The sequence below is a fragment of the Oryctolagus cuniculus genome, chromosome 13 (assembly GCF_051225735.1).
Source record: "Oryctolagus cuniculus isolate XC-2025 breed Fujian yellow rabbit chromosome 13, ASM5122573v1, whole genome shotgun sequence".
Classification (NCBI taxonomy): Eukaryota; Metazoa; Chordata; class Mammalia; order Lagomorpha; family Leporidae; genus Oryctolagus; species Oryctolagus cuniculus.
In genome coordinates, this window is record NC_142879.1 from 78,900,681 (window position 1) to 78,922,377 (window position 21,697).

Below are 21,697 nucleotides of genomic sequence, written 5' to 3' on the forward strand. Positions count from 1 at the left end.
CCACAGTTCTCACTGGTTTTAAGTCCAGCCCTCAAACACATGCCTGCATTCTCGCAGGGCAAACTGAGCTCTAAGGTTCCAACAGGGCACCAGCAATCACAAAGCCCAGGACCATACATGGCTTGCCACTGTGACAGGAGGGGAGCAGAGCAGCTTGGAAACACAGCTCCTAGGAATTGCAAATAAATAGAATTGGGGATCATACTCTTCCCCATGGCCTCCCCTCCTTCCCCAGTCACTTGAAAAACTGCAGATTGTGGCTTTGTTCCTGTGCACCCATCCAGCCTGACTATAGATGCTCAGAGCTCACTACACACTGGGGATGAATCTCACAGAAGACTGGAAGAGCACAATACAGTGTGAGTTAGTGCTTACATCTGGGTGGGTGAAGGGACTCAGAACACACCAGTCAGCTCCAACATCCCCTGCCTCCACTGATAGTAGCTGGAGTTACTCCATGACTCCTGTGTCAGCTACCCCTCTGAACACTTGCTCCACCCATGAACTCTGGCTGGATCTCCCTGGCCCTACCTGGGCACATCTGATAGGAACTCCCAAGTATGCCCTTTGTTCTGAGCCTAAACTACACACAGAGAGTAACTCAAGGCAGTTTATTTCCTGTTATAAAGCCAAAGTCACTCTCCAGTATATAGCCATTCCCTTGGACAGGATCTGTGGGTCCCACAACACAACTTGCAGTCAGCATTAAGGTGACCCTTGGAGCTCTGGAAACACATAAAAGTGAACGTCTGAGCCTCAATTCTGTCTCTCAAAAACATTTTTGGAAAGTGGCCTTTTATCTGCAGATATTGTTATAAATAATCTGTTGAGGGATGGAGTTGTGGCATAGTAGGTTAAGCTGCAGCCTACTATGCCAGATCCTATATGGAAATGCTGGTTGAATCCCAGAAGCTCTACTTTCAATCCAGCTCCCTGCTAATACATCTGGCAAAGTAGTGTAGAATGGCCTGAGTGCTTGGGCCCCTGAACCCACATGGGAGGCAATGAAGAATTCCTGGCTCCTGACTGTGCCCTGGCCCAGCCCCAAAAGTCATGGTCATTTAGAGAGTGAACCAACAGATGGAAGATATCTGTGTGTGTGTATGTGTGTGATGTGTGTGTGTTTGTGTGTGTGTGTCTGCCTGTCTCTGTCTCTTCCTGTCTCTCTCTCTTTCCAGTAAATAAAATAAATCTTGAAAAAAGAAGACCTTACTTATATTCCTAAGAGAAGATGTGCTCAAATCCTTTTTCCTCTGTCTTCCTCATAGTTGACTCCTCAGCCCTCTTCCTGAGCCAAACCCCTCAGTATCCCAATTCCTGTGATTTAACATCCTCCAAGGAGACATAATAGCCTAAGATCTTAGCCAGCATTGCTTGAAGGGATTGCCTGTACTGTTGGTCTTCCTTGGTTATTGCCTTGGCTCCTGTGTCTATGCAGTGAATCTCCTGTTGCTGGCAGCACTGGAGAAACAACGACTGAAAAATCTTTTCCTACTCTCCTCCAGGCTGACAACTTTTCCCAGCCATTGCCAACCCCAACCAAACATGCAGAATTAGAAACATATTCCTCTCACTTACCTACATCTTTCAATAATGCAAAGTGCTATCTTATACGAAATTCTCAAAGAAAATAGAAATGTGTTTTGTCAGTTTTTGAACAATAACATGCCGTTATACTATTCAATACTAAAACAGCATTTAGGTTACTTCAAGTCATTTGATATGATTTTTTAATCCTTTAATTATTAACCCATGACACAGCATAATATATCAGATTAGGAAATGGAGAGAATGTCACGGATAAATAGAGTTCATTGTCCAAAGATTTCCTCCATAATTTGTGTAGCTCTGTATTTCATAACTACTGTAAATATAAAGTGATAATAATGAATAGTTACTAAAGTATTTAAAGATAGTAGAAATTATTTTTTGCTTGGTTGTCTATCTGCATTATTTCTCTGCTGCATTCTGCTTTTTCCTCTATACTAATAAAACATTAGCAATTATAGCCTATCAATTTTGAATAATGTATATATTTATATTATACTAATCTTTAATACATTATCATATTTGCTTGTATCATGAATTAAAAATCTCACAGGTAGAGGGATAGATAATCCTTGTTACTCTCATTTTATTTGTTTGCTTAGATTCTTTAACCTAAGAGCACAGAAGAAGAGCAAAGACCTTAGGCTGGCTGTAAATTCTCTCCCATTTGTGAAATTTCTGACTAAATGTTCATTCTTTGGATTTAAATCTACTTTTAAGACTTCATCTTCTGCATCGAGATCATTATTTTTCAGAAAATCATAGCTAATTGTTTCTAGTGCCTCTTCTACAACCAAACCTTTTCAAGGTAAATGCAGTGTTTTAGTTGTTAATATCAATGAAAAGGAAAGGAGACTAATCCACTGCTGGTGGTAATGTAAACCACTGCTGGTGGTTCAGCCACTGTGGAAGACAGTATGGAGATACCTTAGTAATTTTCCACTATTCCGTTATTAGTCCATTATTGGTGGTGAAGTATCTAAATTCATTATTATTATTAGTCCATTGCTAGTGGTGAAGTATCTAAGTTCACCACTAATTAAATTTTACCCTGTTGTGGTACCACTCCTTCATCTATTTCCTTTCCCCCAGAAAATGTTCCTATAAATAAACTTTCAAGACCTCTGAAATCAATGCTAATCTGTTAATTATTAACTCATTATTATTAACTCATAATTATTAACTCAGTTTGATTCAATAATGAAACTTAAACCATGTGGGAGAGTAAATTTAACCACAGGAGATGCTTTCTCAGGTGTGCTGGGCTTTTTAGGCAGGTTTACCACATACTATCAAGAAGTTCTACAAAATATTGCTCATATGTATGAAGACATACTTATGTATGCCTACTAACTTTGGACATATGAAAAGCTGCCAACAATTTTGAGTGTGTGTGAAAAAGCCTGCAAGCTTTGCATCAATGCCTTCAAATGTTCTGAATGTTTCAATGGGATTATGATAAAATAAAACTTGGAGAAAAATGAATATTGAAAGCCGTAATAATTTTGTCTTTTATTTGAAAATCCAACTGCCTGAGGTTGACGTTGGATACCCCAATGGGCTTGGGCAATCCTGCATCCTTGACCTTTTCCATGGCCAAGGGGGAACTATTGTGAAGAAATATTCTACCATTGGCTAGAATAATATAAAAGAATGATAACACAGTTAAATGGAAAACTAATATTGAAAGCCATATAATTTTATATTTTATTTAAAAATCAGAGTGCTACAACATTAATTACCAAAATCATGTTTTATTATATAGTTTTTTATGATTCATTTGTACTTCTTCAAAGACAGAGTTACAGAGAAGAAAGGAGAGGAAAAGATGGAGAGATAAATCTTCTATCCTCTGGTTCACTCTCCAGAAGACTGCAATGGCCAGCAGCAGGTCAGGCTGAAGCCAGGAGCTTCATTTTTGTCCTTGATATGGGTGACAGAGGTCAAATATTTGTTCATTTTCTGCTGCTTTTCCCAGGCCATTAGCAGGCAGCTGGATCAGAAGTGGAGCATCCGGTTTTGTAACAACATCCACATGTGATGCCGGCATCTCACAAGGTAGCTTAACATGCTATGCCACGATATTGGCTGTATGTTCACAACCCAAAGATCTGTACTGGGTTGTGACAACTGCAAATTGTTAGATAAAACACAACACCACGCACCGACACATGTTGATTTGATGAGAGACAGCAGGGAGGAGACGCAGACTAAAGTGGGCTAATAGACAAGACCTGCTTAAGTTTTCCTAAAATTTCATGAGTGTTGATGTTGCTCACCATACTATCATCATAATTCGATAACTTGCTCCCTCCTCCCCAGATTATTATCATAGTCTCCAGCTAAGTTTTTGTGTATCTAGCTCTCTGTTCAAGACACCTAAAATCAGAGATGCAAAGAGGAAAAGACTCAGGTATGAACACCACACAAACCTTTACCACCTCTCTCTTCCCGTCTCACATGTCTTTATGAACTGCCCATTAGAGATTTTCATGGACTTCTTCCCTGTAAATGGTGCTTCTGCATTACCTTAGCAGTCAATATTCAGGTATCCTGCAATGGATCTTTCTTTAACAAGGAAGAATTCCATTTTCACCCTGAGGTTTATTTCTGACTGCTGCGTTACACACATTTCAGCACAAAAATGTCCTCAACTTTTCACTGAGACTTTTATAAGCATAGATACAATGCAGGCCCTCCCTGCCCTTTCACATAGAGGCTAACACTGTAAAATCTTCATTTCACAAAGTAAAGCGAAGAGGGGCACAAATGGACACCTGCCAGGAGAGAAGAAGAAAGGAATGGAAAGCAGGAGAAGATGTTGAGAGTCCTCACCTGGTTGCACACAGGCTTGTACTTGAGCCCTGGCTTGCTCAGAATGATCTCCAACTGCCTGAGGTTGACGTTGGATACCCCAATGGGCTTGGGCAATCCTGCATCCTTGAACTTTTCCATGGCCTAGGGGGAACTATTGTGAAGAAATATTCTACCATTGGCTAGAATAATACAAAAGCATGATAACACAGTTAAAAGGAACATTGTTAAGAGATTATAATAAAGCTAATGGGCACTGACTGACCAACAAGGAGAAAACAAACGAAGAGCATAAGGGAAGACAGTGATACAAAGAAAAGGAATTCCTGTGCCCTCTGTAAGTAGCCAGAGAAATTGTTGTACATGAACAGAATAATGTGCCTGCCCTCCTTGCCCCTATTTCTTTCTGTTTCTCTCTGTTACATGCAGTGTGTCTTCCTCACTCAACACCCCAGCAGATTAATCCTTATCAAGGATAGTAAGTATGATCTGATACTCCCTCCTCCTGCTTCCTTTGTACTCACTGACCCAGATTTTCACCTCCTATGTGTCATGGAGATCCATTATCTCAAATATTACATTTCCATGTTCATCTGTGGGAAAACTCTCATCCACAGACGGGAACACAAGCAGTCATTTTCACTCTATCACCCTATTCAATTTTCTACCCCAGAGCAGTACAGCCAGAAGTATCTAGGAATTGGAATACTAGACTACGATGAAATATTTGGAGCAACATTCTACATACTTACGTTTACAAAGTTTCTTGCATATCAAGTGGTAAGGAATGTCATTATGCTCTATACTTCCTCTCTTCTCATATCTATTATGTGTATTAATAAATGTGATTTTCCAGATCCTAATAGGGTTCTATGGATTTATGTTACTTTGGGTGGTTCTGTTCTTTCCTCTAGAGAAATACCTCTCTTTCACTGTGAAAGTCAATAGTTACATGGCATTGGTCTCTACAAATAATGAATGTTGATCTTGATACAGGCTAAACCGTCAGTGTTCCTAAACTCTCTGCAAACATGTGGATCAATCAGCATGTACTTGTTCTACAGACCCAAGGTCAAAGTTCTATTCCATGATAAGTGTAATGCTTGAAAATGCAGAAAAGCTATAAAATGTTAATGTCCATGAGGTTATAATTGCCTCACAGTCATATACACCATCAATTAAAAGGCTCTGGCAAAAACAAGGTAAATTTTTTGGTATTATTGTAAAAATTACTGACAAAACCAAATATATTTCCTAACATTATTTCATTATTGCTCTGACTGGACACATTATCCAATATACTTGAATTCTTTATCTGATACTGAGGGTTTTTTACTAGTTAAAAATGATGAATCTGATGAGTCCAGCACTGTGGTTTAGTAGGCTAAGCCTCCAGCTGTGCTGCCATCATCCCATATGGGTGCCTGTTTGACCCAGATGCTCCCCTTCCAATCCAGCTTGCTACTTATGGCCTGGTAAATCAGTGGAAGATGGTGTAAGTGCTTGGGCCCCTGTAACCACATGGGAGACCCAGAAGAAGCTTCTGGCTCCTGGCTCCTGGCTTCTGATCACTCAGCTCTGGCCATTGAGGCCATTTGGGGAGTGAACTATTAGACTGAAGACCTTTCCCTCTGCCTCTCTCTCTGTCTATAACTTTACCTCTCAGTTAAATAAATACACTTCTAAAAATGATGAAACTGATCACCCTTTTTGGATTTCCTGTGTCCTGAGATATCATCAGAACTTCTATAATTTATTTGGTTATTATTTATAAACACACTAATCCATGGTGGCTATTACACCAGAGGTGAATATGCCATCAAGTAATGATAATGACCCTTTTTTGGATTGTGTTTGACAGAGTATACAAAGCAAATAGATAGATATACTGAAAAAGGCTTAGCTCCAATTTTTCAGTACTGGGATACAGTAACACCCAACATTCATGAATGGACAGATGAACTGGAAAAAAAATCAATTAAGAGACAATAGAGATAAACTACACTGTAGATCAAATGAACATAACAGACAGCTACATAGTATCCCATATCATAGCTGCACAGTACACATTATTTTCAACAGGACACAGAACATTTTCTAATGTAGAACATATACTAGACCATAAAGCAGGTCTCAATAAATTCTTAAAAATCATAAACAGTATCTTTTGTTTAGTTTTATAATTTCTTATTTTTTTTCTTTTTTTTTAAACTTTTATTTAATGAATATAAATTTCCAAAGTACGACTTATGGATTACAATGGCTTCCCCCCCATACCATCCCTCCCACCCACAACCCTCCTCTTTCCCACTCCCTCTCCCCTTCCATTCACATCAAGATTCATTTTTGATTATCTTAATATACAGAAGATCAGCTTAGTATACATTAAGTATGGATTTCAACAGTTTGCTCCCACACAGAAACATAAAGTGAAAAATAATAGATGATTTTTTTTTAAATGATGATGAAATCAGAGCAGACCTATTGTCATGTTTAATCCCAGTGAGAGTCAAGTTGGGAATTGATAATTTCTTTTTTTTTTTTTTTTTTACAGAGGATCAGTTTAGTAAGGATTTCAACAGTTTGCACCCCCATAGAAACACAAAGTGAAATATATTGTTTGAGTACTCGTTATAGCATTAAATCTCAATGCACAGCACATTAAGGACAGAGATCCTACCTGAGGAGTAAGTGCACAGTGACTCCTGTTGTTGACTTTACCAATTGACACTCCTGTCTATGGCATCAGTAATCTCCCTATGCTCCAGTCATGAGTTTCCAAGGCTATGGAAGCCTTCTGAGTTCTCTGACTCTTATCTTGTTTAGACAAGGTCATATTCAAAGTGGAGGTTCTCTCCTCCCTTCAGAGAAAGGTACCTCCTTCTTTGAAGACCTGTTCTTTCCACTGGGATCTCACTCACAGAGATCTTTTGCCAGAGTGTCTTGGCTTTCCATGCCTGATATACTCTCATGGGCTTTTCAGCCAGATCGGAATGCCTTTAGGGCTGATTCTGAGGCCCGAGAGGGCAGTGGAGGATGGCCCAAGTGCTTGGGCCCCTGCACCCACATGGGAGATCCGGAGAAGTACCTGGATCCTTGCTTCAGGTCGGCGCAGCGCTGGCTGTAGTGGCCATTTGGGGAGTGAACCAACAGAAGGAAGACCTTTTTCTCTGTCTCTCTCTCACTGTCTATAACTCTACCTGTAAAATATATAAAAAAATGAAAGAAAGAAATGGGCAAAAGACTGTGCCAGCATTGTGATGCAGCAGGTTAAGCAACTGCCTACCATGGCAGCGACCCATACATGAGCCAGCTGCTCTACTTTCCATCCAGTTCCCTGTAATGGCCTATGAAAAGCAGCGGGATATAGTCCAAGTGTTTGGACCCCTGCCATCCATGTGGGAAGCCTGCATGAAACTCTTGGCTCCTGGCTTCTGCCTGGCGTAGTCCGGGCAGTCACAGCCATCTGGGTAGTGAACCAGTGAGTAGAAAATATCTGTCTGTCTGTCTGTCTATGTATCTATCTATCTATCATCTATCATCTATTTTTCTATCTCTATCTCTCTGTAATTCTGACTTTCAATCAAATAAATATGTCCTAAAAAGAAAATAAATTGGCAAATGATATGAATAGACAGTTTCCAAAGAAGAAAAAGAAATGGCTGATAGACACATGAAAAAAATGCTCAGGATCACTCTTGAAAATAAAAGCCCATGCAGTATTAACTCACCCCAGTGAGAATGGCCATTATCAAAACATAATAATGAGAAATAGGAAGATTGTAGAGAAAAAAGTACCCTAATGCACTGTTCTTGAGAGTGAAATTCATATAATCATCATGGAAAACATATGGAGATTCCTCCAAAAACTACAGATGGGCCCACCATATGATGCAGCTAATGAACTTATGTTTCAGTGAGACCAGTTTTACCACATCCACGAGGAAATCACTTGTCTCTTAGCTCTCTGAATCAGCAATGTCAAGCATTCCTGAATTTCCAACTACAAATTCAGTGTGTAACATGTCAGCACAATCCTTTATTCTCTTGAAATCCATTGTTTTGGGATTATGTTAACATTGGTCATTCTTGGTAATCTTCTATCTCAAAGGTAATAATCAAGGTCTTGAGTGGTACCTAAGGTCCTCTGGTCTCTGTTTTCACTGAAACACCCACTTCCTCGAATTGTTTGGACCATTCAGGTTCACCTGTTATGCATGGGCATAATTGTCACCCCAGCTCTGAAGTTGTCACGAGGCAGAACACAGCCATGTCCTACCACAGATCTCTGTGTCTACATAAGGATATAGAAGAGCAAGAAATTTGAAACAGCATTATCATAACTGCCTGAATCAAAAGGCATGAATAAAAAATGCATTTTATAATGAAAATCAAAAGACACTACCATTATCTGACTCTTGTTGCTTTCCACATTCTATAAAAATTTTCTCTTAGACAGTGATTGGAAGATGTCAGAGCCCAGCATGAAAGTATTGGCTTTTTTTTAAAAGGTGTATTTATTTCTTTGAAAGTCAGAGTTACAGCGTCAGAGTCTGAGAGAGAGAGAGGTCTTCCACCACTGGTTCACTACCCAAGCAGCATCAGCCAGAGGTGCACCAGTCCAAAGCAAGGAGCCATGAACTTCATTCATTCTCCCTCATGGGTGCCAGGGCTCAAGGACTTGGGCCATCTTCCACTGCCTTCCCAGGCACAATCACAGGGAGCTGAATCAGAAGTGGGGCAGCCAGGACTGTACTGGTGCCTATGTGGTAGGTAGCTTTACCTGCTATGCAGCATTGCCTGCCCCAGAAAACACTGGCTTTATAACACAAAGTGGTAAGGGACAGCAGTTCAGATAAATTGAAGATTGTGTATAACTTATTTTGCCATAAGCTTATGAAGTTGCTGCAGCAAAAACAGTCATCTGAATAGACCTGTGATATGAATGGGATTGAATCAGTAACCAAAAATCCTAGAGCAGAAACACCATGGACTTGTTACATTTCCTGTGGTTTTACCAAATACTTAAATAAATAACACCACTTCGCTTCATCGCATCGGAAATGAAATAGAAGGAAACAAGCCTAACTCATTCTATGAGACCAAGATTAATTTGACACTAAAGCCAAGAATCTCTATTAGAAATTATTATTATTATCTTAAACTGCAATTATTAAATACATGAAATTTGGTCCCTCTGCTTAAATAGAAAAGTAAACAGAAAAGAAAGAACTGAAAATTTCAGACCAATATTCTGTATAAATTAGTGATAATTCTCAAGAAAATGTTAGCTCACCAAATTTAAGAACATATGTAAAAATTATACAGAACACCAAGGTGGACTTAATTCCTGATTTCAAATGTGGTTTAATACATTAGTTCATTCCACATAATAAACCACATTAAAAAGTGACAGCAAGAAAAAAATCCATATGATCATTTCAATTGATGCAGAAGAAGCATCTGACAACCTCAACATCTATCCACAACTAAAACAACACTGAGAAAACTAAGAGAGAGTGAAAGGCCATTGGTCAAATACCCACGAATAATATGATATTATGTGCATTGGTTATTAGGAACAAATATTCTCTTCTAAGCAGATTGCAATCATGTTAATGAAGAAGTTCTTCATCACTGAGGGTGCTCTGTGTATCTGTTGAAACAATGAACGTAAAAGAGCCACACTGTTCTCACCATAACCATTCCTATGACCTAAGAACAGTGGCCACAACTGAGATTCAGTTGACCATACCATTTGAACTACAATTATTACACACAGATTTTTTAATCTAAATAATATTGCACGTTACTCTCATTTTACATATAATTTATTATAAGACTGGGCTTGCCTGAACGATTGTGTGCATGATCTAGCAATTGTATATTCATATTCTGGGATAGGAGTCAAGACCTGGTTATAATTCTAGACATTTTAGACTATCATAACAGTATCTTCTTTGATGACCTGTCTATCTAAAATTTTACCAATCCACACTCCCCAATACTACCTATTACACATCCCTGCTTTTTATGTTAAGGTCAAAAATCATGAAATTATTAAATTTTGCCCAAACTATTTAACAGCAGAACTCGTCATTCATTGACTCTTTTAGATGTCATGAAATGTCTGAGTCAGCCAAGCTTTTTAATAAAAATATTTGCAGCCAAAGTTACAGTATTGTATTAATCCTTGTGAGACAAGATCCAGAATTGGATGGGTGCACTGGAGATTGCTCATGCAGGTAGTAGAGATTTAAGAGAAAAGCCTTGACATCAGGGCACCTATTTTTTTTAATTTTTAATTTTTATTAAATAATGAAAAGAGATTTCATGGCATTCATAGGTACATTTCTAAGAAGATAAACATATTTCCCTTCCTCCCCCCTCACTCTCCCAACCATCTCCTCACCTTCCATTTTTTCATCTCATTATTTTTGCGAAGACGTAATTTTAATCCACTGTATACTCACAGTCTTAAATCACCAGTAAACTATACAATCAAAAATTAAAAGCAGAAAGATCACAGTGCCAAAAACTATAAACAAGGGCTAAATATGACAATTATATCATAAGATGTCCTTTTCATTCATTCCTATACATATTTTGTGTTCAATAATAACTGCCACATATCAGAGAAAATATACGATATTTGTCTTTTTGAAACTGGCTGATTTCACTGAGCATAATGATCTCCAATGGCATCCATTTTGCTTCAAGTGATTTCAGAGGATTTCGCTGTGAAGTATTCCATGGTGTATATAGACCACATTTGCTGTCTCCAATCATCAGTCAATGGACATGAGTGATTTCATATTTTAGTCATGGTAAATTGAGCTGCAATAAACACGGAGGTGTAAGTAACTCTTCATATGCTGATTTCTTTCTTCTTCTTCTTCTTTTTTTTTTTTTGACAGGCAGAGTTGACAGTGAGAGAGAGTGACAGAGAGAAAGGTCTTTCTTTGCCGTTGGTTCACTCTCCAATGGCCACCACGGCCGGTGCACTGCGGCCGGCACACCGCGTTGATCCGATGGCAGGAGCCAGGTACTTCTCCTGTTCTCCCATGGGGTGCAGGGCCCAAGCACTTGGGCAATCCTTCACTGCACTCCCAGGCCACAGCAGAGAGCTGGCCTGGAAGAGGGGCAACCAGGACAGAATCCGGCGCCCCGACCGGGACTAGAACCTGGTGTGCTGGTGCTGCAAGGCGGAGGATTAGCCTATTGAGCCGCGGCGCCGGCCATATGCTGATTTCATTTCTTTGAGAAAATTCCTAGGGGTGGAATGGCTGGATCATATGCTAGATCTATTTTCAGATCTCTGAGGAATCTCCTTACTGTCTTCCATAACCATTGTGCTAGTTTACATTCCCACCAACAGCGCATTCGGTGCTTCTCCTCCACATCCTCACCAGCATTTATTGTTTTTTGATTTTTGGATGATAGCCATTCTGCCTTGAGTGAGGTGATACCTCACTGTGATTTTTATTTACATTCCTCTGATGACTAATGTTCTTGATCATTTTTTTCATTTGTCTGTTAGCAATTTGTTCTCATCGTTTGAAAATTACCTGTTCATCTCCTTTGCTCTATTTTTTAACTGGACTCTTGTATTCCTGCTGAGTTTCTTGAGCTCTTTATTGATCCTGGATATCATTGCATAGTTTGCAAATATGTTCTCCCACTATGCTGGTTGTCTCATCACTTCATCGAGAGTTTCTACTGCAGTGCAGAAGCTTCTTGGTTGTATGTATTCCCATTTCTCTATTTTTATTTGTATTGCCTGTGCTTCTGGTCTTATCTAAGAAGTCTGTGCTTATGCTAATGTACTACCGAATTTCTTTGATATTTTCTTCTAGTAATTTGATAGCATAAGATTGATCATAGATTTAGATCCTTGATCCATTTTGAATTGACTTTTTTATAAGGTTTAAGATAAGGGTCTTGCTTCATACTTCTGCATGTGTAGATCTAATTTTGCCACCATGCTTTTTGAAAAGGCTGTCTTTTCTCCAAAGAGTGATTTGAGCTCGTTTATCAAAAATGAGTTTGTTGTTTCACATGGACTAATTTCTGTGATTTCTATTCTGTCCTGGTAGTCTACATGTCTATTTTTGTGCCCATACCAGGCTGTCTTGATCATAACTGCCATGTAGTATGTCTACCTCTGGCTTTGTTTTTGTTATTTTAGGTTGCTTTAACTGATGGAACAAGGACCATTGTAGGTTCTTGCCAGAAAGCAGATAAAAGCCAATTTTATCCCTTATCTCTGCCTTCTTTCCAGAGACCAGTTCAGTCTCACATTCCACCTGCTACATTCTTTTTCAGGGCTGAATGCCAGCAGGCTACCTGAAAAACCTGTGTAGAGAATCTCATCTCCCTCTATTGCCCCCACCTCACATTCAGACACTTAGCCCACTCTAAGATATATAAGGCCCGGTCCACTGAGGACTCTACCCTCTGCCATGTGTTTGGTTGTGTGCATGCCAACAGTTGGTCACCCAGCTCTGTGAATTTATTTTTCTTGAATACAATCATTCCGGTTGAATTCGTATCCTACTTGCTCTGTTTTCTGTGTCCCTTTTGCTTACATTATATTCAGGTCTCTTCAAGGCTGATTGAATTCTATGTCTCTAGGATTGCAGCCTAAGTAAATGCAATTATTTTTTTTTCTTAAGAAGGTGTTGGGGCATGCGCCGCGGTTCAATAGGCTAATCCTCTGCCTGCGGGGCTGGCACACGAGGTTCAATTCCCAGTGGGGGCGCCAGATTCTGTCCCCGTTGCCCTCTTCCAGTCCAGCTCTCTGCTGTGGCCTGGGAGTTCAGTGGAGGATGGCCCAAGTCCTTGGGCGCTGCACCCGCATGGGAGACCAGGAGAAGCACCCGGCTCCTGGCTTTGGATCAGCGTGGTTCGCTGGCTGCAGGGCGCTGGCCGCAACCTTGGGGGTTTAATCAACGGCAAAAGGAAGACCTTTCTCTCTGTCTCTCTCTCTCTCACTGTCCACTCTGCCTGTCCAAAAAAAAAAATTGTATGAAGAGAAAAATAAATGCATTTCCTCAACAGAAAACATAAAGTCTGTAAAATATCATCAAATCTCAAAATGTCTACTTGACTCTAATACAGGTACTCTATTCGCTACTTCAGATTAGGGAAATCATATATCTGTCTTTTTGGTGACTGGCATTGACCCAACCCTATATTAATGAAAACAACTATCAAAGCTAATAATTTTCTCTTTACAATCTTTCCCCCTTTGCATATTGTACATATCCAGAAACATTCTAAATCTAGTAAAACATTTTGTCATCACTCAAGATCATGCACCCCAGTGAATGTACGGGCTGATCCTAGTCTTCTGTGATAAGAAAGACAAATAATAACATCAGGGAAGTCACAAAGTGCCTCTGTTGTCTCTTTGAGCATCTGGAGGGTACATTAAGCCCCAATTTCTTCACCCAAGAATATACTCCATGAATCAAGGGTGATCGAGGTGAGTTTACTTAAAATTTCATCAGGTTGTGAATTTCATGTAATACCATAATTAAAACCTCATAAGAATCCTCAGAAACAACCCTGCTATTCCCCCAAATTCCTCGGAGGGAAAAAACAGTGATTCGTCTCCCACCTACCCATATTTATATCCCATATCTTTCTTTCCTACACCTCCTGTCATGCAGCTTATAACATCAGTCCCCTAGTCTTGACCACCAGTTTTTAGCTTAGATTCGTTTCAGGTGTTCACTTGTTCCTGTCACCTCCTGCAAGATCTCTTTATTCCTGTTACTTAAATTGGTATGTTGTTGAATAGAAGTGTTAAAATGGACATTATTTGTTATTGAACAACCGGAAATACCTATTCAGTTTTTGACATCAACAATTATGGCGGTAGTGGGTTTTATAATTATGGACTTAATTCAGTTGAGAAAGGCTATTTTTCTTTCTAGTTTGTTTCAAGTTTTGAACACGAATGAATGTTGAAATTTTTCAAATGCCTTTTCTGCTTGAATTGAGATATTCTGGAGGTTTTTCCTTCATCTTACTAACGTGTCATAATGACTGACTGAAGTTTGTGTGCTGGATAACCCTTAGATCACAGGAATGAATCCTATTAGGTCATGATTTATATTCTGTATTATACAACTGAATTTGGCTTGCTAGTATTTAGTAGGGAATATATGCATTAATAGTGACTAGGATACTTATCTGTATTTTTTCTTTGATCATGTCTTTGCCTGACTTTTGTGGTTGGTAATGTTGGCTTCATAGGATGCCTTAGGAATTGTTTCTTCCTTTGCAATTTTTGGGGAGAGTTTGAAAAGAATTGATATTAACTTTCCTCTGAATTTTTGGTAGGATTCACTAGTGAAGACTCTGGTTATGGTTTTACTTTTATTGGTTTGAGGGTTGGGGGTTGTGCTTTGTTTAAATATCCTTGCCAGATAGAGGTCTTTGCAGGTTTTCTATTTCTTCATTTTCAGTCTTCAATATTGTATATTTCTAGAAATTTGATTATTTGTTCTGGATTATTTAATTGTTTTCATATAATTGTTTATGATGCTCTTTTTTCTATGTACACATCGATCTACTACTTGTTCTAACAATTGCTATAAATTGAATGTTGATATTTCTAGCTAGTGTTGTAGTGATCCCTTTTTCTTCTTGCAGTTCTCTCAAGACTTCATAAATTTTGGAGCTATGGTATTTGGTGCATGTGTGTTTTTACTTAGCTACACGTATCTCAATGGATTAACAAATTTCTCAACATGTAAGGCTTCTATTTATTGTAACAGTTTTTAAAATAAATTATATTTACTTTGACATTAGTACACCTAACACAGTTCTCTTTTGATTAATAGTTGCATGAACTATCTTTCCATTTCAGGTACAAACCATTGTGGCCTTAGATCTTAAGTGAATCTCTTTAACACCAAGTAGTAGATTCTTTACTTAGAGGATCCAAAGAACTCTACTAAGAGACTATTGGAACTCATAGAGGAGTTTGGCAAAGTGGCAGGATATAAAATCAATGCACAAAAATCAACAGCTTTTGTATACACAAGCAATGCCACGGCTGAGAAAGAACTGATAAGATCGATCCCATTCACAATAGCTATAAAAATAATCAAATACCTTGGAATAAATTTAACCAAGGACGTTAAAGAACTCTATGATAAGAATTACAAAATCTTAAAGAAAGAAATAGAAGAGGACACCAAAATATGGAAAAATCTTCCATGCTCATGGTTTGGAAGAATCAACATCATCAAAATGTCCATTCTCCCAATAGCAATTTATAGATTCAATGCAATCCCAATCAAGATACCAAAGACATTCTTCTCAGATCTAGAAAAAAATGATGCTGAAATTCATATGGAGGCACAAGAGACCTCGAATAGCTAAAGCAATGTTGTACAACAAAAACAAAGCTGGAGGCATCACAATACCAGATTTCAGGACATACTACAGGGCAGTTGTAATCAAAACAGCATGGTACTGGTATAGAAACAGATGGATAGACCAATGGAACAGAATTGAAACACCAGAAATCAACCCAAACACCTACAGCCAACTTATATTTGATCAAGGATCTAAAACCAATTCCTGGAGCAAGGACAGTCTATACAGTAAATGGTGCTGGGAAAACTGGATTTCCACGTGCAGAAGCATGAAGCAAGACCCCTACCTTACACCTTACACAAAAATCCACTCAACATGGATTAAAGACCTAAATCTACGACCTGACACCATCAAGTTACTAGAGAACATTGGAGAAACCCTTCAAGATATTGGCACAGGCAAAGAATTTCTGGAAAAGACCCGGAAGGCACAGGCAGTCAAAGCCAAAATCAACTATTGGGATTGCATCAAATTGAGAAGTTTCTGTACTGCAAATGAAACAGTCAGGAGAGTGAAGAGACAACTGACAGAATGGGAAAAAATATTTGCAAACTGTGCAACAGATAAAGGGTTGATAACCAGAACCTACAAAGAGATCAAGAAACTCCACAAAAACAAAACCAACAACCCACTTAAGAGATGGGCCAAGGACCTCAATAGACATTTTTCAAAAGAGGAAATCCAAATGGCCAACAGGCACATGAAAATGTTCAAGGTCACTAGCAATCAGGGAAATGCAAATCAAAACCACAATGAGGTTTCACCTCACCCCGGTTAGAATGGCTCACATTCAGAAATCTACCAACAACAGATGCTGGCGAGGATGTGGGGAAAAAGGGACACTAACCCACTGTTGGTGGGAATGCAAACTGGTCAAGCCACTATGGAAGTCAGTCTGGAGATTCCTCAGAAACCTGAAGATAACCCTACCGTTCGACCCAGCCATCCCACTCCTTGGAATTTACCCAAAGGAATTTCAATTGGCAAACAAAAAAGCGGTCTGCACCCTAATGTTTATTGCAGCTCAATTCACAATAGCTAAGACCTGGAACCAACCTAAATGCCCATCAACGGTAGTCTGGATAAAGAATTTCTGGGATATGTACTCTTTAGAAAACTATACAGCAGTCAAAAACAAAGAAATCCAATCATTTGCAATGAAATGGAGGAATCTGGAACACATCATGCTGAGTGAAATAAGCCAGTCCCAAAGGGACAAATACCATATGTTCTCCCTGATCGGTGACAACTGACTGAACACCAAAAAGGAAACCTGTTGAAGTGAAATGGACACTGTGAGAAACGGTGACTTGATCAGCATAGCCTTGACTGTTAATGAACAATTTAATACGTTATCCCTCTTAGTATTTTTTTTCTGTTCTACTTAATATGACTGGTTTAATTCTGTAATTAATACACAGTTATTCTTAAGTGTTGAAATTTAACTGAAATGTGATCCCTGTTAAATATAAGAGTGGGAATAAGAGTGGTAAGAAATGTACAATTTGGGACATGCTCAAGCTGACTTGCCCCAAATGGTGGAGTTAGAAACATACCAGGGGACTCCAATTTAATCCCATCAAGGTGGCATGTACCAATGCCATCTCACCAGTCCAAGTGATAAATTTCTGTTCACAATTGATCATAAGGAAAGACTAAGAGTCAAAGGGATCACATAAACAAGTCTAGTGCCTGCTAATACTAACTGATAGAATAAATAAAGGGGAAAGTGATCCACCATGGGAAACAAGATACACAGCAGACTCATAGAATGGCGGATGTCCTAAACAGCACTCTGGCCTCAAAATCAGCCCTAAAGGCATTCGGATCCAGCTGAAAAGCCCATGAGAGTATTTCAGGCATGGAAAGCCAAGACACTCTGGCAAAAAAAAAAAAATGACCTCAATGAAAGATCTCTGTGTGTGAGATCCCAGTGGAAAGAACAGGTCTTCAAAGAAGGAGGTACCTTTCTCTGAAGGGAGGAGAGGACTTCCACTTTGACTATGACCTTGTCTAAATAAGATCAGAGTCGATGAACACAAAAGGCTTCCATAGCCTTGGCAACTCATGACTGGAGCATAGGGAGATTACTGATGCCATAAACAGGAGTGTCAATTTGTAAAGTCAACAACAGAAGTCACTGTGCATTTACTCCTCATGTAGGATCTCTGTCCTTAATGTGCTGTACATTGAGATTTAATGCTATAACGAGTACTCAAACAGTATTTTTCACTTTGTGTTTCTATGTGGGTGCAAACTGTTGAAATCTTTACTTAATGTATACTAAACTGATCTTCTGTATATATATATATAGAAAATTGAAAATGAATCTTGATATGAATGGAAGGGGAGAGAGAGTGGGAAAGGGGTGGGTTGCGGGTGGGAGGGAAGTCATTGGGGAGGGGAGCCATTGTAATCCATAACCTGTACTTTGGAAATCTATATTTATTAAATAAAAGTTAAAAAAAAAAGAAAACATAAAAAGTAAAGAAAAAGAAATTTGCATACCTTAAATAAAATTTTTCAAAAAGAAGTTTCAAAAAATAAAAGAAAGAAAAAGAGAATATCTGCTTCCCCAGTTTCTGCACCTCTCATGCTTGAGCCTCTCAAAGGCACCCCTGGGTTCTTGGTTGTTCTTGTAGTATTGCCTTACCTTCCAGGGTCTATGCAGTGAGTTTTATTTTTCCTTGAAGCACTGGTTAAAAACTGACTGGAAAATGCCTACTAGCGGTTAATTCCCTACAGGCCAACAATTATGCCTGCTTCTATTTCAGAAAGGTCAATGGAATGGCTTGAAACTCCCACCAATGGTTTTCAAACTTCCAGGAAAATCAGTTTGGGGAATAAGGCAGTCAAAGGAAAGAAATCATGTTAAGTTAGAATCTTTAAAGAAGAAGTCAACATTAACTGTTTTATGAAAGTGACAAAAATTTACTGCACATGCATCCTCTACTGTGGATTTAACTCTAGCTTCTTGTGAGTTGTTTAGCTACTTGTATTATAGTCGCCTCCTGTTTTAAAATAAAAAAAAAATTCACTTAAGTAAGACTTGGTTAGACGCCAGACTAAAGAGATAAAACAGTGAAAAATATGTACATTTTAAACTACATGAGAACTAAGGGAAACACACAATAAATCATAAATATTGTAGGCAGAATAATAACCAATTCAACTACCTTATTTAAGGAATTGAAGAAAAATAGTTGCTGGTTGACAGGACTACACATTAAATTTCAGAATTCACGCTGAAACACAAACCTCAGAATTCTGCACCTTTGCAATTAAATCTAGGCATGTAGGATTCCATGCTCTACAGCAAAAGAAAATACTTACAAATGGGCAATAAGAAGAAACACACAGGAGATGACAGGGATGCCAAGATACCACAAAGGTATCCTGAGTGCCTACAAAGAGGACACACGTGATGGATACTGTAGGAGCCCCAGTGCCCACAGCCCCACTCATCACCTGCAAATTCTCTTTCATTCGCTCCTCATTGAAACTCTTGGCCAAGACCACAACCCCACGCTGTAGCAAGTAACGAAGGGCAATCAGTGCTGGACTTCGCTTGTGCTTTTTTGCCAGGGCACCAAGAACTGGATCATCTAAGGGAACAGGAGTGTTCTGATCCACCCTAGGAGGAAAGGCAACAATGCTGAATTTCTGAGTTCGTGTATTTGGTTTGTTAGGAGGATTCCAAAACAGACTACAGTGCCTACTCCAGACCAGTGCTACTCAAATGTGGTCTCAGGCAGCAGAACCACTGTCATCTGTGATTTAATGAATGAAAAACTACTTATCCATCCAAAACAATGAAATCCTTCTTTTGCAACCAAATGGATGCAACTGAAAACCATTATACGTAATGAAATAAGCCAGTCACAAAAAGACAAATATCATGCATTTTCCCTGTTCTGTGGTAACTAACAGAGTATGAAAAACATGTAATATGTATGCACAAAATTGGTATTTTGAGATCTATTGATTGTTTACAGCCCTTGTCCCTACTGTTGAGGGGCAGAGTTATTTTATGCTTACTATTTATTGAATTATTTACTTATTTAATAAATTTAGTCTTATGAGTATAAAATAAGCCAAAAGTAGATCATCATAAAAGTTAAAAGAAAGAATAAAAAAGGAAGGAGAAGATAGGGTGGCAGTGTGGTCGGGAGGGAGGGTAGGATGAGATGTATCACTATGCTCCTAAATCTGTATATGTAGAATACATGAAATTTGCACACATTAATACTGAATAAATTATTTTTTAAAAAAGAAATGCAAATTCTTCCTTGTACTGCAGCACTTCAGAGTTAATGCCAGAAAAGTGGTTATACCATGAATGCAAATGTTTCAACAGCAAAGGTGTTTTAGGTAAATTTGCTAGTGTCCTCATTACCATTCTCCATATTTGACTTCCCAGAACACCATAGGCAACCAGAACAATGTCTTTTGACTTGCGGAAATCCAGTAGTTTTCTCTGGTTGAGATACAGATGACATTCCACCTATAGACAGACAACACAGAGAGTTTAAGATTACTGGAAGTACAAATATTGATGTGAAGGAGAAATATTCGAATTGAAAAGAAACAGAAAATAAAACCTGAGTAACAAAATTTAAATTGAAATTAACAACTTCCAGAGATGATATTTTTAAAAGAATATTAAAATTACTATCACCTGCAAGGATAAAAAATAAAATCCTGACATGAACCAACTCTGTGAACCAGATTATAGATGTTTAACATTTTTTTCACTAAGAGGAACCATGAAATTTTCCTTTTTTGGAAAAAAAGAAGGAATTCTTTGAACATTTGACATTGAATTGTGCCAGAAGGCAAGTATTTGTTCAAGGATTCATGACAGCAAGCCTGTTGAACAAAATAGTTTGCTAGGCGTCCTGCTACTGATATTCATGTAGATTTCCTCATCATAATAAATAATGAGTAAAGTCAAGTTTAATCCACAGAATAAATACAAACTCACATCCACAATAACAAGCATAGTGAGAGAAAGCCAGAGGAAAAACTATTTTCCCCTGCTGGTGGTGATTATTACATTAACTTCTTTCTAGGAACATGGTTAACTAAAGGGAAGGTGTTAATGCCTACTCCATCACAGAGGAACAATTTCAGAATTATCATGGAAATAGTTTTACATTCAATGCAATACAAGAAAAGTAAAAAGAGCAGTTAAAAATGAAATTTAGTGTTTACAAATTCTTGGATCCCCTAAATAAAGAATCATATCATCTGCAAAGAGGGATAGTTTGAGTTCTTCCTTTCCAATTTGTATCCCTTTAATTTCTTTTTCTCGCCTAATAGCTCTGGCTAGAACTTCCAGAACTATATTGAATAGCAGTGGTGAGAGTGGGCATCCCTGTCTGGTACCAGATCTCAGTGGAAATGCTTCCAACATTTCCCCATTCAATAGGATGTTGGCCGTGGGTTTTTCATAAATTGCTTTAATTGTATTGAGGAATGTTCCTTCCAAACCCAGTTTGCTTAGAGTTTTTATCATGAAAGGGTGTTGCATTCTATCAAATGCTTTCTCTGCATCTATTGAGATAATCATATGGTTTTTCTTCTGCAGTCTCTTAATGTGGTGTTTCACATTGATTGTTTTGCGCACATTGAGCCATCCCTGCATACCAGGGATAAATACCACTTGGTCTGGGGGGATGATCTTTCTGATGTGTTGTTGCATTCTATTGGCCAGAATTTTATTGAGGATTTTTGCATCCATGTTCATCAGGGATATTGGTCTGTAATTCTCTTTCAATGCTGCATCTTTTTCTGGCTTAGGAATTAAGGTGATGCTGGCTTCATAGAAAGAATTTGGGAGGATTCCCTCTTTTTCGATTGTTCTGAATAGTTTGAGAAGAATTGGAGTTAGTTCTTCTTTAAATGTCTGGTAGAATTCAGCAGTGAATCCATCTGGTCC

At 38.6% G+C, this 21,697-nt stretch overlaps 1 protein-coding gene across 1 annotated transcript in view; it reads right to left on the minus strand.

The window, feature by feature from the left end:
* Nucleotides 1–70: 70 nt before the first annotated feature.
* Nucleotides 71–21,697, minus strand: part of LOC138844876 (aldo-keto reductase family 1 member C1) — a 29,749-nt gene continuing 8,122 nt past the window's right edge. Inside the window, exons 3-7 of the mRNA XM_089311263.1 lie at nt 20,153–20,262; nt 19,518–19,519; nt 19,141–19,390; nt 4,384–4,506; nt 71–169 (exon numbers count right to left, since the gene is read on the minus strand). Of these exons, the coding sequence (XP_089167389.1) occupies nt 71–169; nt 4,384–4,506; nt 19,141–19,390; nt 19,518–19,519; nt 20,153–20,262 (584 nt within the window). The remainder of the gene's footprint in view (nt 170–4,383; nt 4,507–19,140; nt 19,391–19,517; nt 19,520–20,152; nt 20,263–21,697) is intronic.